Raw genomic sequence first — 17,670 nt, 5'->3', positions numbered from 1 at the left:
CCATGTTTCTTATTATAAAACATTAAATGACAGCGTGGCTAGAAAAGTATTCAGATTACAGTACATGTTACTTGGTAACTGACTGTTTCAGGGCAGTTAGATTGGAGTGGTGAAACGAGTTCACTCTTCAAACTGTTGTCCATTTGATAATTTTCTTCTGTGATGGAACTGAACTGATCGACTGAGGTCAACACAAACATTTTTCTAATTTATTCATCCCTGAAAAAAATACAAATCACATCACATTTTTTGTAAATTTTTGATAACAATATAATTCAAACCATATTTGTCAAGGTGGTCTAATAAACAAGTCCAACTGATTCTTTATTTGAATTCTGCTTCAGCAAAACCATACAAACAACAGTCACCTTTAGATCCCAACAATAACATGGAAAGGTTATGACCTCCTCCAGTCCTGTTGTACACTTCCTTTAAGATCACAAATGGATCATTTCCCGCAGGAAACAATGTAAAAGCGGTTTTGCCATAAGACGGACACGACACCATGCAAACAGAAACCACTTTCATCCATGAAATCACAGAGAGAACAACCACACGCTTGGTCTTGATTCAACACATTGTCTTGATGTCCGTCCGGCTACACACTACTTTAATTTAGCACAAATCTCAAAATCTCACGATGATCCAGTCTCCAGCTCAGTCAAACAGTCTTGCCTTTCTACTGACTCCAGCAGCGATGCATCATGGGTAAACGTCACTTGCTTGTCCTCTGCCAATCGACTCGCGCTTTTTATGGGACATATGTTCGCTTTGGGGCAGTGAGAGGAGATGATGATGGACAAAGGCGAGTGTGCCACCGAAACCAGACCTCCCCCTAGTGGTGACATCTGACCATGACACTGATACGAGCACTCACAGTTATTCCCATTACTACTGGGTTCTGTAAATACCTCCAAGCTCAGTCCGTTTGTCTTGAGTCGTACGGAGTCACTGATGCTGTGATGGATGGACATGCGATGGTTCCCCCTGCTCTCCATCTGCTCCTTTTTACCGAGGATATGGCGGTGAATGATTTTGTGAAACGTCAGCCTGAACTCACGAATGCGGTAGGCGTAGATAAACGGGTTGACTACAGAGTTGCCGTGGGTCAGGAGGATGGCAAAGTTTAGGAGCCAAAGGGGCGGGTGCTCGCAATTGCGACAAAATAAAGTAAAACAGTTGATGATGTGTAAAGGAAGCCAACAAACTGCAAATAGTCCCACGATTATTGCAAGAGATTTGGCCGCTTGGACTTCCTTTTGCAGAGTAGAGCGTGATTTCTCGCCGTGAAGCACCTTGAGCTCGATCAGTTTAAGCTGGTGACGCGCTGCCATGAAGATGCACAGGTAAATGCCCAACATGAGCAGTAGTGGCACCAAAACGCAGCCGAAGAAGTTGAAGTAGACCATGTAGCTCATATCGACGACAGACTCAAAGAGGCAGTTCATGTATCCGTCAGGACAGGGCAACGCTGTGGGCAGAGGAGGGCTGCTCTTCTCAGGCTGGTGCCAGCCCATCATGGGAGTCAGGCCGATGATTATAGAGAGTAGCCAGCAGATGGCGATGATGCCCCGGGCACGCTGTCCCGTCACCAAACTGTTGTACCTGGAAAATACACAACAAGACTCAGTATAGAACACATCTGCACACGTGGACGTGATACACGACATTATTGTGATAGTCTGAGAGACACTTGTGTGAACTCTCCAAACACAGTACATGGATTTCATTACCAATTAAAGGTGCACTATGTAACTTCTCTTGGGGAGGTTCTGCTAACTGCTTGTCTCCATGGAGATGCATTTGATTTCCAGATACGTTTATCACCAACCTTCTGGGCAAAAGCAATAACATCTCATCGGGAAAGTTGCGTACCCTCCACTAGAAAAGTTACATAATGCACCTTTAAGCTCCTGAGAGGAATATTATAAACTAATATTAAGATCTAGGCTCAGAAATGTGTGTGTGTGTGTGTGCGTGTGTATGTGTGAGTGTGTGTGTGTGTGCGTGTGTGCGTGTGTGCGCGTGCATGCGTGTGTGTGCGTGCGTATGTGTGCGTGTGTGAGTGTGTGTGTGTGTGTGTATGTGTGAGTGTGTGTGAGTGTGTGTGTGCGTGAGTGTGTGTGTGCGTGTGTGTGCGTGTGTGTGTGTATGTGTGAGTGTGTGTGTGCGTGAGTGTGTGTGTGTGTGTGTGTGCTTTATCCCACTCCATATTTAATGTAAAAGCCAGAAGACATGTAACTTCTGAGTGTATTTTTGTAATTGAATCCAAATCCGTTGGTTGCAATCCTTCTGGTTTTTTTAATACACGTCCTAAAACAACCAGGATACACAAATGCAATGAGGATGTTCTGGAGGAAATCCGGATGGACTAGAGCCAGTCAATTGTTTGGACTGCACTTTAAAGTCTGTGTTAAAAATATTCACAATCCATCAGTCTGAAGGATGTGAAATCATTTTGAGTTTGAGCAGCTCAGGGGACACATGCTTTGAGTCACATACTGCGTGGAAGAGGCAGCCAACTGTCCCAAAATGCAGTCTACAATTGAATATGTACAGGCTAGATTAGAGCGACATTGTGTGATCTCATTCCTGTGACGACGATATGGGAGTTTGGTAAAAATCTGCCTTTTGTGATTCGCTAATTTCCTCGTTCCCATCTGCACCTGCATTTGTTCAGCCTCGACAATGTTCTGAGTGACAGGAGGATTTGACAAACTGCAATTGGCACATGAATCATGGCAAAATTGAAAATGTGATTTGGCTCCTAAAAAAATTGTTGTATACATTTATTTATACATCTCATACACTTAAAACATGCTACAAGAATCACTCAGACATATCTTTGCTAAGACATTAAATCTATAATGTAATGGCAAACATATAACTATTCATAGACTTCATCTTCCTGTCTATAGCAACGTTTTGAGGACTTTCCCCATTCAAACTCTGTAATATCTAGATTTTAAAAGAGAACCAAGAAACTTATTAAACATCTTTGTAAGTCCTTATGATGGTTATATATGCATTTTTTGGGGGGTTTGAAGTGTCCTGGTAACATGAATTTTATTTTGAATGTGATTATAAGTCCTTATTTCAATTTTTTTTTTAAACAAACTGTTTTGTGTCTGTTCTCTGACAGTGTATTTTCACAAGCGAGCTGCAGGGGGAGCTCTATCGCAGAGGCAATTGGTTCAAATCATTCTGAAACCCATGGATTGACTTGGAGGATCTCAACTTTTGGTACTTGTTGTTTGGAAAGGCCTGTGACAATTACTACTATATCGACTAATTAATCAATATACGGATTGAAATATCAAGAGGAACAGTTCAACTCATCCCCAAACAGTGATTTTCTTTCCTTTTCCTATTATCATGACGAGTGCTTAACTAAATAAAGTTAAAATGAGAAAGCACTCACTATATGCAGTCAAAGGGAAGGAATTTTAAGACAATCATGATCATTCACATATATAATCCTAAATACTAAAACATAACAACATTTTTAGAAGCAAAATAAAGTACTTTTTATTTGGCTGCTTTTGTCACATGAACTTTATTTTTCCATCCAGAAAGTTTGATTTCACTGTTGCTTAGTCATGATCTCAGTAATCATGAATAACCCTTAAACATTGACAGTCCCGGATAGATTCCAAATATATTGATACGGTTAATTTCACACTTGATACAAAAGCGTAAGAATGTGATGAATCCCAACAGCATTTGTGAGGTCTATTTTGGGCCTGGCCGTGCTGCAGTGTGGGAGAGCAGCTGAGACGTTTAACTCACTGAATCGCATTCTTGGGAAGTTAAAGTGCAAAGGGTTAAAGTCCATAAACAGCCCCCTACGGTCTGATGCGAAAAAACAATGAAAAGAGAACCAAGTAGGAGGTTTGTTTTGTAGGTGATTGTGATAACGACACGACAAGACAAACCCAGCGTGACACATGAACAGATTTTTAAGGTGTATTTTATGGTATACTTGAATTACCGGTAATATTTTATAATCCAAATGTGGCTGAAACTGAACATATTAAGCAAAAGACAACTGAATTGAGCTTTTAACTGAATTACCTCATTATTATGTTACCCAAAGTTGATTGATTTGTGCATGTTTTGAGTAATCCTGACTTGTCCTGAGGCTACCCCCTATCCCCGCCCACATCCCTGGACTTAGTTGAGTGATACATATAGGGTTCTAAAATAACCGGAAGTTGCTGCTGGTGTCACCTTTAATTAAGTCCCCCCTTTCCGGTTGTATTAGTTAACATAGGGCCAGAGAAAATAGGTTCTACAGTTAAAAGGTGTTTTCAGGCCCAGGGAATCGGTGCATTGTTGACTTGTTGATCACATGAACATTGGACATTTCACACAAACTAATCTACTTTATGGCGGCGAGACGTTTCCCTCTTTCTCCACTTAAGGAGGTGGAGTTCCCGCTCGACTTATGACGTAAGCGCTGAGCTGTGGCAAAAAGAGGCAAAAGTGGTTGAATAAGGTGAATATCATGGCCTATATAGAGACAATTCAACAACAAACCGAGCAGCGTCTTCACTGTGGGACATTTGAATGCAGATCAATTCTTTGCAAAGCATCATCACGTCTGCTCAGAGAAGAATAGTCTTCTCTGGTGAGGTTAGATCTGTAAGTGCTGCTCTTAACTCCACTGAGACCTTCAGGATTAGCTATAAGATGCTATAAATTGACATGATACTATCTGTCAAAATATGCAACACAGAGCAGAGTTATGTTCACTGTATATTAATATTGTGGACTGTTTTCATCCGTATAAGACCAAAACATTAAAAACAAAACCAGGCTTGAATGATTATGTTGAAGAGATCTGTGATTTAAAGTCCTACCAACTCATTTTGTGGAGCAGAGCAGATCACGCAGCAGAAACATGACATTTTCAACAAAGCAATTCCTTTGTAGTGGGTGATATTGACAGTGAAGATGTGATTGAATCTCCACATGAGGTCTAGAAGATTGTGACTGGATAACAAGTCATGTGGAGCAGGATATCTGATGAGCATTTAAAATATCCAAGTGGAAAACTCAATTACTTCTTCGCCATTTGTTTCACAGGCTTTTTGATTCATGGATGTTTACCTGAATCCTAAATGTCTGTGATCTTAGCTCCAGTTGTTAAAGATAAAGCAGGAAAAGACTATTGTCGGCCCATAAGTCTAGCCACTACACGGTCTAAAGTGTTAGAAAGAGCTATTCAGAGGAAAATGGAAAGATTTCTGCTGACTTAAGTTTGGCTTTAGACTCAAGCATGGAACAGACAGGTAAGAACTGTTAGAGTTGTATCACACAATAGCCACAATAACACCATTTTTATGTGCAGGAAATCCATTATTACGGAAATTATAATCCTTATTTTTTGGCTTGAAGTGAATTTACTGACAACATCCACGCCTTTACGACTGAAATAATACCCCATTCTAAACTTTACATTGTGCTCACAGAGAAGATGTCTAATACTACACCAGATTGAGTTTTTTCCTTTGGAGAGTAAAACAGAATATTGAATTTATCCTCAAAAGTTAAAACTATTAAAAAGAAGCTCAAAAAGAAACAAACGTCTGGTGGAATTTCCCAAACAAAGAGATAAAACATATTTCTGAACTTGTGCTTAATTTAATGGTTCATTCATGTGCAACACTTGAACTTTAATATCGATATCGAGATAATGCAAAAACTTATTGGGATAAGATAGATAAGGAAACAATCTCATGAATGTGTGGACTTCTGAGTATTCATTTCTACTGCTCTAACGCTCTAACCACTCTGCCACCGTGCCACCCGTCTTCTCCTGAATAGTTTAAGACAAATGTGATTTTTATTGTTGCAAAATTGGTGTCTAGCCTTTTCCTTAGTGGAAATTGAGTTTGAAATCCAGATGAAACAGGAAAAGTCAGTTGGTGTGAGAGATTAAATTGTTTATTTTTATTGACCTTTATTTAACCAAGTCCCACTGAGATGCAGCATCTCTTTTTCTGGAGAGTCCTGGTCCCAGAGGGGAGGAGCCTATTGTACATGTTTTTAGTGGTAGAGGAAACCGGAGCACCCGGAGAAAACATACGCCACTGTTTACACTCTTTTGAAACAAGTGCAGTGCCCATGACTGACGGCTGCGTCACACCTTCACAGCACCACAGGAGAGCTTGAGTTCTGAGCAAATTACTTTCCCTACTTTATTATCTTATTGGCAGCCAAATGCCTTTTTTCACTCCTCTTTGCTCTTCCAAGTACATGTGCGACTTCTCCTTCTCTCTCAGGTGATAAATACTGTAAATGCATCATAAATGGTGGAACAAACATATATTTATTTTTGTGTTGTGTTTTAACACTGTATCTGCCCCTGTAATAGGCCTCCTTAATCTAATAATAAGACAAGAATAAGACATTCATCATTAATGATCTCATGATAGAAATATTATGGCCACAGAAACATGTTGAAATAAAGTGATAACAGCGACACGTTTGAAGCATTCGCTGATTATTACAAACCAATTGAAATTCTTTGTTTTGCTCTCAATAATCAAGTCCCTGTGCTTTTATCTTCATTTACAGAATTCCCAGATCTTCTAATTTCATCACAGAATTTGCTGAGTAATTATCCTCTGTCACTGACTGTGACATTTGAAAACATAATCCTACATGAGGATTTGAATATACTTGTGTGCTTCTACTAACTTTTAGACCTATTCAATTATTTTAAAATGACCTTAATGTGTTAGTGAACTAACACATGAAAATGACTTAATTCACACACTGGACTTAATTTAGGTCACTGGTATTATTCCAGCAGCATCCAGCAGTATATGATGTCCCTGTGTGTGTCCAGAGCAGAGTTTTGTCCTCTGAGTCTGTGGTAAATCCTCCTCTCACTCATTAAATGCAGGTACATTAAATACTCTTACATTCTGTGATACAGTCATTGTGACTTTACAGTCCCATGATCCTGTTGGTGTGTTAAATACTTTTATACTGGAGTGAGTTTCCACTCTGGCCCAAGTGGCACCTTTTACAATCCACACGCACACATAGAAAGGCCCTGGTGGAATAGTTACACAGGAGTTCAGAACCATTAGAACTGAGGTTACACACACTGCACTTAGAGATCACATGCTAACGTATTAGCTGGTAGATAAATCTGCCAGATATGATTATTTCTCTGATCTAATTATTAACTCGAGCAGTTTCACTCTCATTTTGTTGAGAAAGTAGAAAACATTAGGTCTCAAAATAAAGCATGTTCTGATTTATAACCTGTGCTTATAAATCCTCTATCTGCTTATCTGGGGCACTTTAACCAGTCCTTCTCCTCGCTGCAGGAGATCGTAACCCTCCTGTTTCCTAACACAGCTCCCAAAGAGCTGTTTCATCTAGTCTCCCGATACTTTTGCATATTTTGAGTATTTTCCATTCTGTGGGACATTTTCCAGATTGTTTTAAGAATGGCATCATTCTGCCCCTTCTTACAAAAATCAGAATTCAGATAATTCTATTTTAGATAATTTTGTTATGTTATTTATTATACATTTTAGAAAAGCCATTGCCTCCAAACGTTTATCATTCTTAATAATAAGTTTGAGAGATGATGATCTTCTGCTTTGAACAGACAGAGGTAAAACCTATAAACATTAAGTTCTTTTAGACTGTGTTCTTTTAGAAGTGCAACGTTTGATCAAGTATATTATACCACCCGACTCAAACGCCTTGAATCCTGGTTGGTATACGTGGAACAGCTCTCAACCTTGGGTGCACGGTGGCAAAGGCGGTTAGTGCTCTTGCCTCCCAAGAAGGAGATCATGGGTTCGATTCCTGGACCAGACCAACATCACATGATCTCTCTGGGTGGAGTCTGCATGTTCTCCCCGTGTTACCGTGGGTTCTCTCCGGCTTCCTCCCACCGTCCAAAGACATGCATGTGTTAGGCAAAATTGGTGACTCTAAATTGGCCCTAGTGAATGAATGTGAGAGTGATGTGAATCTGTTATGTCTATGTCTCTGTGTTGGCCCTGCGACAACTTGGCCACTGTCCAGGGTGTACCCCGCCTAAGGCCCGAAGTCACTGGGATAGGCTCCAGTCACCCGCGAGCGACCCCGGTAGATAGAGCTCTCAACCTACAAAAAACATATTAAAATTAAAGATTGAACTCATGCTTACCTTGAGAAAGTATTGTATGCTTGTATTTATTCACATTTGGACTATTGCAACGCATTATATTCTGGACTCGTGCTACTAAGTTTCGTATTGATTTTAAAATCTGAATTTTAACTTTTAAATGCCAAAATGGACAAGCTATATGAGTGACCTCTAACACACATCCATAAGAGATCAAGCCTTTTCTGTGTGAGCTCATGATAGAACTTTACTACGAAAAACCTTTTATAATTGTGCTTTGTATCTTTTTATTTTCATTGTGTTCTTTGTGTAACTGTAGTTTTAAAAAGTGCCATATATAAAGTGTATTATTATTATTGCTATTAGTACTCTGATGTAACTGAATATGGTACAAAACACATTCTAACATTAACATTTAGCACAGTTCTGAAGTAAATGGGGTTAAGTTGAGGATACGCTGTCTGCAAAAGCTATCAGGACTTCTCCATTTAAAACGCCCCAGAGACACTGTCCTGTGGGGGAGGCCTTCTGGGACATATTTGACCCGAGCCAATTCTGTCTTGACCACATGTCAGTGAGATGAATTATGCGCATGAACGGTGAGACTTTCTTGACACAGACTAATAAGGAAAACACAGTATTGAGAAATTGAACACATTACAGCATTGCACATTACACAAACCTGGACTTTCTAAACATAGTAGATAAAAGATCTGATCATGATAAATGGTCTTGAAGGGGAAATGAATAACACACATTTGTAAAATAGAAAATCTCTGTAAACATGAACAATAATTGCGGATTCCAAGATTGTCCTTTTGGGGCTGAAACAGGAACAGGAAGATAAATGAATGGGAATTTGTTGTGTTGTGTTTATTTGGAGTTTAAAGTATTTTTTTTGATTTTTCTTAATGATGAGACATTGTTTAGCCGCATTTCAATCCTGTTCGTTTAATCGGGGTTTATTTGTGCTCGGCTAAATGCTTCTTAAACTGGACAGTGACTGATGACGTGTGCATTAGGGGGATTGGATTTGGCGCAACCTTGACACGGGACTAAAATTTGGAGCTGCTATTGTGGGAAGGAAAATAGAATTAAATGAGTCTGGTAGACAGTCAGATAAGAAGAATGCGCGTTATATGAAATTATGAAAAGACGGAACGATTCTGTCACTCGTCGTCTTATTTTCTAGGGACTTTCTTTCACATTTCAACTTATATTTGTAATGCTGAATATGAAAGCAAGTAAGATTCATAATGGGAACACATTTTTCCACATGCCATGTAAAGTGTTATTATTTTATGCCGTTTGTAGTCTTAATTATGATGACTTCTGTTGCGCTATGTCAGTGATTTGACCAGACTGATTCATAAAAAAGGCAGCGTAAAAAGTGTAAAACCACATTTCTGCCTTCTGATTTTAATGATTTGTGTGAAATGACTGTCAAAATTGAGTCATTTTAGTAATTTCACATCTGACTAATACCTAAACCTTGCCCCCTTTTACGATCCGTCACCGTGAACGTCCTCGTCTGCGGAGTGTGTATCACCGATTAAGAAAATAAAAGTGGAGAATGAAGTAAGCACAGAGAAGTGGGCGTGTCTGGGGGGGTGTCGGTGGAAACAGGGATTTGCAGGAGAAGTAAGATGACTGAAACAAGCATGAATCACTCGTGCTCGAACATAATCATGACAATACTAACATAAAGTACTGTTATTTTTGTGGCATTTTGAAACTTGTGAAGTGAAGTGTTTGAAAGTGTGAAGTTTGGTAATAAAAATAAGGTATAAATAATTCTGTTTACGTGGCGATCGTGGCGGCCATCTTGTGAGAGGAAGAGCAGCCAAATTCTAATAGAAAATAATGTAAAAACAGGGCCATAAAAATGATGGATTAAAGTGTTTGAATTGGCATTTAATAGTAGATTTGTGGTCGGTCCTCATGATGCAGGGACTCTGGATACTGTCATACATCTTTACTGTGTTTACTTCCTATAGCTATTACTCATGCACTTCAGTACTTTGGAAACCACCTTGTTTATGAAATGTGCTAAACAAATAAAGTTGGATTGGATAAATATGAAATACTAATTTATTTACCTAAAACATGTTTTTATCCATTTGTTTCACAGTAGTTTGGTAGAACATGGACATTAGATAAATTACATATACAAAAAGGCCTGATTATCTTATAATAAATCATATTTTTTTATAGTTTTTTGTATGGAATTTCACATTCACAAGAGCTGGAACTGGATGTGGTAGAGGGAAGTACTCTTATTTACTAAGTTACATATAACCACAACCCATTTGAAGAGATTGTACTTTTCAGACACCATATTCCCCCCCCTTGAGTAACAGTCTCTTACTTGAGTAAAAAAGTCTCTCTTCCCACTTTGAGTAAATTTACAACTGACAAAAACATGATTTTGTCAGAATAAATTATTATTTGCTTTGTCATTTTGCGTCGATTCTTTGAAAATCCCAGAATCTGTGCCTTATTGAGCACCGGTCTCAGCTACTCTACCTCCTACCGACCTTTACCCCTTTTATACCCCTTTTATACCCCTTTTATACCCCTCACCAATCAACAGGGCGCACTAACCTGAGTGGCAGCTTGATGGCGATGTAGCGGTCGATGGCGATGGCCAGCAGGCTGAAGATGGAGCTCTGCGTCAGCACCAGCACGAAGCAGGCGATGAACAGGCAGCCGTAGAAGTTGGAGCAGAAACCCGTGCTGATCACTATGGCGAAGGGGATGGCCAGGACCCCCACGGCAATGTCCGCCACCGCCAGCGACACCACGAAGAAGTTGGTGATGGTCTGCAGGTTGGAGTTGAGGGCCACGGCCCAGCAAACCAGCACATTGCCCAGAACGGAGAAGACGGCGATTAGAAGCTCCAGGACGATGTAGAAGACAGAGGGAGCGTCAAACATGGTAGTGCCGGCGGAAAGGTCCAAGTAGAAGGGACCAGCAGAAGGACCATAGCTGCGCGCACACAACTCCACAGCGTCTCGAAACAAAGCGCATTAACCACGGCTATTTGCTCAGACGAAACACTATGTGGAGATAAACTGTTGTGTGCACTGCGGTTGTAAAATAAAAAGTGTCCCTCCGCTCTGCTGGCTCCAAGGTCCGGCCCCTTCGCGGAGACGTTCTTCCCATGAGCCTCTGGGGGGAGCTGAGATGATGCCAACAACGGAGCGACAGCAAGTACAGATGTCACTACGGATAAGAGGGGCAGATAGAAATATACATCTAATTAATAATACTCCTGATAACATGTTATCAAAAACATTTCATTTGTACAGCTTGTAACATCAGTGCTCTTGTCTGCCACACAAACTGAGCCATGCAAGGAGAAAAAATGTAAATCTTTTATACTTAGACTTGGACTGAATAATGGCAAAAGGCAGATACATGTCCAATGCCTGGAGAGTATTTAGGAGACAGATCATTTTTCCTCACGAACCAAGCTACAAAGCCTATATCCAGGGTCTCCAATAGGTGGCCAGGGGGGAATATGAGGCCAGGCAATACGGTTTCTGTGTTGCATCACTTTGCATGACTTTGTGGCATCTTTGCTGCTGTAGGCCACTGTAGGTGAACTGTGATTGGTTCTTGGTGCCCTGAATAGTGAAGTTAGCTCTGTTATTCTACTGTACTCTGCTTTTAACATCAATTAAACCAGATGTCTATTGCTTCTAAATGCCAACGACACGTCCGTCAAGATTCAGTTGAGACTCGATTTGATTTAGATGAGCTTGAAATACACATAAACCGAGAGGAAACATCTTAGAAGAGGGAAAAAGGTTGAGTTTTCCATTTAATCTATTTTCCACCGTTCGTTCTGTCCAGAATGAAACTCGTGATCAATCAGAGCGCTCCATTGACAAAGACGTCCACTGGCAATAACACACAGAGAAACTTCTCCTGCGAGACAGAACTGAATCCTACGAGGGCCAATGACACTCTCCAGAACACAGACATGTTTCTGACAGCTCCGTGCGCTCATAAGAGCCGCGTGCCTGTTTTTAATAACCTTATATTTTGTATTTCACTGAAGCAAAGAGTAGATTTGCGGTGCAGTAACTGTTCAATAAATAACTGTCTCGTATCAGGACTGCTAAAGTTCAAGCTCTCAAACAGACACTGATGTTTGGGGCTCGTCCCGCTGTGGTTTGGTGGGACTGCTGGTTGCTTACAGCTTCCATAAACAGCCCTTGTTGACCCGGTGTGGAGCAGAGGGAGCAGACTGTGGTCGGAGTTGTTCACGTAACGCGGCCCCCAGTGCTCGGCCTGTGAAAATCCCCCTGCGGACCAAGAGGAAGCACCTGCAGAAGAGACGCTACTCAACATTCAGCGGCATGTTACCTGTCTATTGTTGTTTTTTACTTCACACATGGGCCAAAGCTTCTATTTTCTTTGGATTGTTTTTGTCATCAGGACTCCAGACAACATTGCTGACATTATTTTGTGCTTGTTTAATTCTGGTTTAGGCTGACGTGACGTGTCTTTTGAGTGTGTTTAGAGTTGGGAGGGTTGCATTGACCCCATTCACACATAAATCTGAGTATACAGTCAGCTCTGGCCCCCGTTCACACACACGCTTCAGTCCCAGAACATTGCCAGGTCGGCTCTGTTCACACTTAACCTGGCATTTGTCCCTCTGCAGTTTGTGAAGAGAACAAAAATAAAAGTAAAAAAATAGAGGAAGTAGAGCTGAATCCTTCTGTGATGTCATCAATAAGCGACATAGCATCAAAAATGCAGGGACAATATACATAGAACTTAAACATCTTAAATATAATGATGTTCACCATGTTTTAGGGAAATGTCTAAGCTGCTTCGTGCTCTTCAAGGTCACTTTTGATCTCTTAAAATGAACAACGCGATTAAGAAAGTCTAGATTAGATAACATTTTGAAAGCATCATTTCCAGACAAGCCTTTGTAAACAAACATAGTTCCTTCCTCTCTTAAAGTTGCCATCAGAAAATGAATGATGTTTATTCTGAGGTCCAACTGGAACATAAATCCATGTTATAAACTAGAATGAGAGAAAGTAACATCCCCAAAGAGGTTCCCTCAATGTAAAAACATGAAAAGTATCCTGCAATACTGTGGGAAAGTCTTTTTATATTTCTTATGACTTTGCTCAACAGTTGAATCAAATAAACAATACATAATTTAGAGCTGCAACAAACAATTATTTTTGATAACTGATTAGCGATTATTCTTTTCGATTAATTATATCAGGGACTGCAGATGGATTAAAATGGCTATTTAGCTACAATCTGGTGCAGAGCATATTTGTTTTTACGAGCTTAAAGTCTCTGTACATTGTCCCTTCAAATAAAGACTAAACTAAACTAATCGATTAGTTGTTTAGAACATAAAAAGCCTGTGAATGTATTTATTTAATAATATTTACCCAGATAAAGCTGTTTTGGAGTTGTGCATAGTCCAGTTAATTATTATTTGACTACTTAAAGTTTATTTGTCAGGCTAGACAACATATTTCAAAAAAATTTACTAAAACACAATTATATTTCACATTTTACTTAACATTTTGCCTATATGTCCCCAATTTGACAATTTTTGTAAAGTTTATAATGTTACTTAGCATCTTAGCAACCAGACTGAAAACAAGAGCCAAAAACCAAATAAATTGCACAATAGTTAAGATTTGACAAACAATAACACCATATAACACCTTTATTTTGACAGTTTAAACCTTCGATTGTTTGAACTGTCAGAAAAGTGTGTCAGTCAAGTGTAAATTGTCTCTTATTGATGACATCACAGAGGCTTTTTCAAAATTTCTTCACAAACTGCAACTTAACGGAAGTAAAACTATGATGAATATTTACCACAGGTTTAATCCTACTAAACTAAGTCATAATTAGAAAAAACAGGAGAATCTGTCATATAGACTTTAATCAGTTATTTGCAATTAATTGATTAACTTGTTGTAGCCCTGAAATAAATTAAATAAATAAACTATTAAAACATTGGTTCTTGTGAATATTGGGAGTTGATTGTATTTATTTATTCAGGCAGACATTACAGTCATTATCACACATTGATCATTCATTTTCTTTTTTAAGCCTACACACCTGTTAAAATGCCAGGTTTTGTGATGTAAAAATAGGACCAAGATAAATTGTTTCAGAAATGTTTCCACCTTTAATGTGACCTATAACCTATGACCTATGATTCAGTTGAAAACAAAAATTATCCTTTGGGGCGGGGGGAGTAAAAATAAAAAGTCAAATAACACCCTTAAACTTTGCTGAAGCACCTTTTTATTCTAATTTCTTAAATCACTCAGTCTTTTTGGATAGAAGTCTATCAGCAGGGCAGAGGGCAACATTTGCCCACTGCTCTTTGCAGAAACGCTCCAAACCTGTCAGATTGCGAGGGCATCTCCTGTGCGAGGGCATCTCCTGTGCACAGCTCTTCAGATCACTCCACAGGTTTTCAATGAGATCCAGGTCTGACGCTCCTCTTCATCTGCAGCTTTCCAACAGAAGCCTGAAGGTTTTGAGCCAACATTGACTGGTATTTGGAACGGTTCATAATTCCCTCCACTTGATTAACTCAAGAAAAACATCCCAAAGCATGATGCTGCCACCACCGTGCTCCACTGTGGCTATGGTGTTCTCTTGGCCATGTGCAGTGTTGTTTTTGCACCAAACGTACCTTTTGGGAGCCATGGCCCAAAGGTTCCACTTAGGTTTCAAATGTGTTTGTGCAAAAGCCTGGCTTGGATGTTTTTCTTTGTAAGAAAAAGCGTTCATCTTGTCCCCTTACCCCAAAGCCCAGACATACGAAGAATACGTTAGATCGTCGTCACATGTACTACACAGCCAGTACTTGCCAGAAACTCCTGCAGCTCTTTTACAGTTGCTGTATGCCTCTTTGCAGCTTCCCTGACCAGTTCCCTTTTTGTCTTTTCATCCATTTTGGAGGGACTTCCAGTTCTTGGTAATGTCGCTGTTGTTCCATATTTCCTCCACTTGGTGAGTCCTGTCTGTCATTGTGTTCCAAGGTAAATCGAAAGCCTTGGAAATTCGGTGTACCCTTCTGCTGACTGATGCCTTTCAACAATGAGATCCCTCTGATGCTTTTGGAAGGTCTGTGCGGACAATGGCTTTGGCCGTAAGATGCAACTGAGACTGAGTCAGGAAAAGCCTACTAGAACAGCTTTACAGAGGCAGTGCATATGATGGTAGGTGTGTATTGACTCCTATTTAACCACTTCCCCTGTCATAAGCGGGTGGGAACACGAATGCAACCTTTGTGCAACCTTTTTATTCTTCCTCCCCCTCACAAATAGATTGATTTTTTGTTTTCAACTGAATCATCAAGTGGAAACATCTCTGAAATAATCTATCATGGTCTTTTTACATCACAAAACCTGGCATTTTAACAGCGGTGCGTAGACGTCTTATATCCACTGTACATGTTCTAATCATAAGAGCTCCCCTAGAGCTCTAGTGTGGGCACGAGATACTTAAGTTTCCTGCTATCTATCTCCACAATGAACAATACACATTTGCTCAACCATAAAAAACGTCTTCTGTGAATCCCAGGAGCGTCACAACTGTGCCCACGTACGTGTCACACAATCAGCTGTAAAAGATGTTTCTAGTAAGTGCTGTTTATTGCTCATTCAGAAGAGGAACACCGCGCTCTTTGCCCCGGGTCGTGGTGCTCCCTCGGGCCTCAGGGGGTCACACGGGGCCCTTTTTGTTACTGCTTTTATAACATTTCCTCTTTGTTCAGCGCTTTTCATCCTTCCCCGAGGAGTTTGCATTGGTGTCATTTCACAGTCTAATGTTACAACTATGCAACAGCCCTGTCCAAACTGGTTTTGAAAGTTGAATGATCTTTCGATATTTGCAACACGTTCAACAATTGTCAGGAATGAAAACAGAGACACGCAGACTTAACGTTGGGATCTAAAGGTTCGTCTCATGCATGAAAATATTCATACTATTTAACATTTGCTAAGTTATGATATGCTTTTTGGCAGCGAACCTTTAGAATTGTAGAAGAATGTGAACTTTAACATTTGCCTAGAGGAGTTTTTTGACCGAACCGAATGAATAAACTTGAATAATCACAGATAAACATGTCAGTGCACTTCAGAGTTGCAGTGAAGCAGTTGCAGTAGCATGTAGTGTTGTAGGTTAGATGCTGCGGCCACATCCTGATTAAACACACTGTTGCTTTTCAACAGAATTCTACCTGAACATTACACCACAGAACAGAATAATACATGGCACACCCGTGGAGGAAGTTTAAACAAATGGCATGGCACGCTTCTTAGTAAAAGAAGAAGGACACGACAGGTTCTGCTTTTTTAAATTGACTGTAGCACATCCAATTATAGCCTGGTGGTCGACAGATTGAAACTGTCAGCGGCTTGAATTCATTTTCTAATTTTCGTCATGAGTCAAATAAGTAGCACAATCTTCCAACTGATTATCTTCTGTCACATCTCATGACTTTGTAAAACAGTTTGCTTATTGTTGAGAAGATTTTCTAAATATTGAAAATCTGAGAGCAATGCTGCCCGTGGTCAGGTGGTTAAGGCAGCAGCACTCAAGAGTCAACCATAGATAAATCATCGTAATTGTTATCTGGACTATACAGACTGTTTGTTTTGATAACAAAAACACCAACAATTTTAAATCAGAATGTTAATTTTGATTTAACATTTCATCAATAATACTCTTTATTTGTGGCACATCTCGATTTAGAAGCCTCCAGTCATCATATTTTAAACTTCATGTTATGTATGTTAAAATGTATTTAAATAGTTGTATTGGAAATAACAATTTCACATGTCGAGTGCAGTTTTTTTTTCTTTCAAGATCCAGATAATAAAGTTAGAAAGGCAATTTAATATTCAGTCCAATAGCTTTTTTAAAACCTGCTTACAATCTTATGGCACTATTTAACGCCTGATTGGATGATTAGACACATTTACCAACTTCCTCAACATATCCAAGTCCAATAGATTTAATAATATGCTTAAATGTTATAAATAAAAGCACTTAACAGAACATGAACTGCTGGAGTTTTCTCACCTTCTCCCGCTACAGCAGAGTGCACTTTGTCTCTGAATCCGACCTGTTTACTTTAAAAAAGGGCAAACGACAAATATTCAAACGTAATAAATAAAATCCCGGAACATGGCGTAATCCCCCTCACGAGCTCAAACTCTTCTGTTCTCTCTGGTGAAACGTCCCTCTCGCGCGCGCCCCGCCGTCATAAACCACATGGAGCGTAACGGGCAGTGGGCGGGGCGAGACCCATCGACGTCTAGAAAACAAATAAATACTAAATCAATAATTAAACTCCTTCACAAACTGTCATGGTCATGTAGGAAGGTGGTTTGGATTTAGGGACGGTACCGCACGCCACCTGCACGTTATTTCCACGCGCCACTTGCTCGTCTCCATGGTGACTGGTTTGGACGTATCTTGCGTTATTAAAGTTGATATGACAGCTTTTTCTA

The 17,670-nt window shown here is 39.9% G+C and overlaps 1 protein-coding gene across 1 annotated transcript; it reads right to left on the bottom strand.

The window, feature by feature from the left end:
- Positions 1–378: 378 nt before the first annotated feature.
- adora2aa (adenosine A2a receptor a) lies at positions 379–17,297 on the bottom strand. The gene is made up of 3 exons (XM_072433602.1): positions 17,240–17,297; positions 10,745–11,365; positions 379–1,605 (listed from the first exon to the last, which is right to left on the bottom strand). Exons 2-3 carry the CDS (start codon positions 11,074–11,076, stop codon positions 636–638), a joined length of 1,302 nt encoding a protein of 433 aa, XP_072289703.1. The 5' UTR covers positions 11,077–11,365; positions 17,240–17,297; the 3' UTR covers positions 379–635.
- Positions 17,298–17,670: the final 373 nt, after the last annotated feature.

Source organism: Eucyclogobius newberryi, unplaced genomic scaffold (assembly GCF_026437365.1).
Source record: "Eucyclogobius newberryi isolate DKJ021-1_F unplaced genomic scaffold, fEucNew1.0.hap1 SCAF_6, whole genome shotgun sequence".
NCBI lineage: Eukaryota > Metazoa > Chordata > Actinopteri > Gobiiformes > Gobiidae > Eucyclogobius > Eucyclogobius newberryi.
The sequence above is the reverse complement of the archived record's forward strand: the minus strand, read 5'-3'. Positions and strand labels throughout refer to the sequence as shown.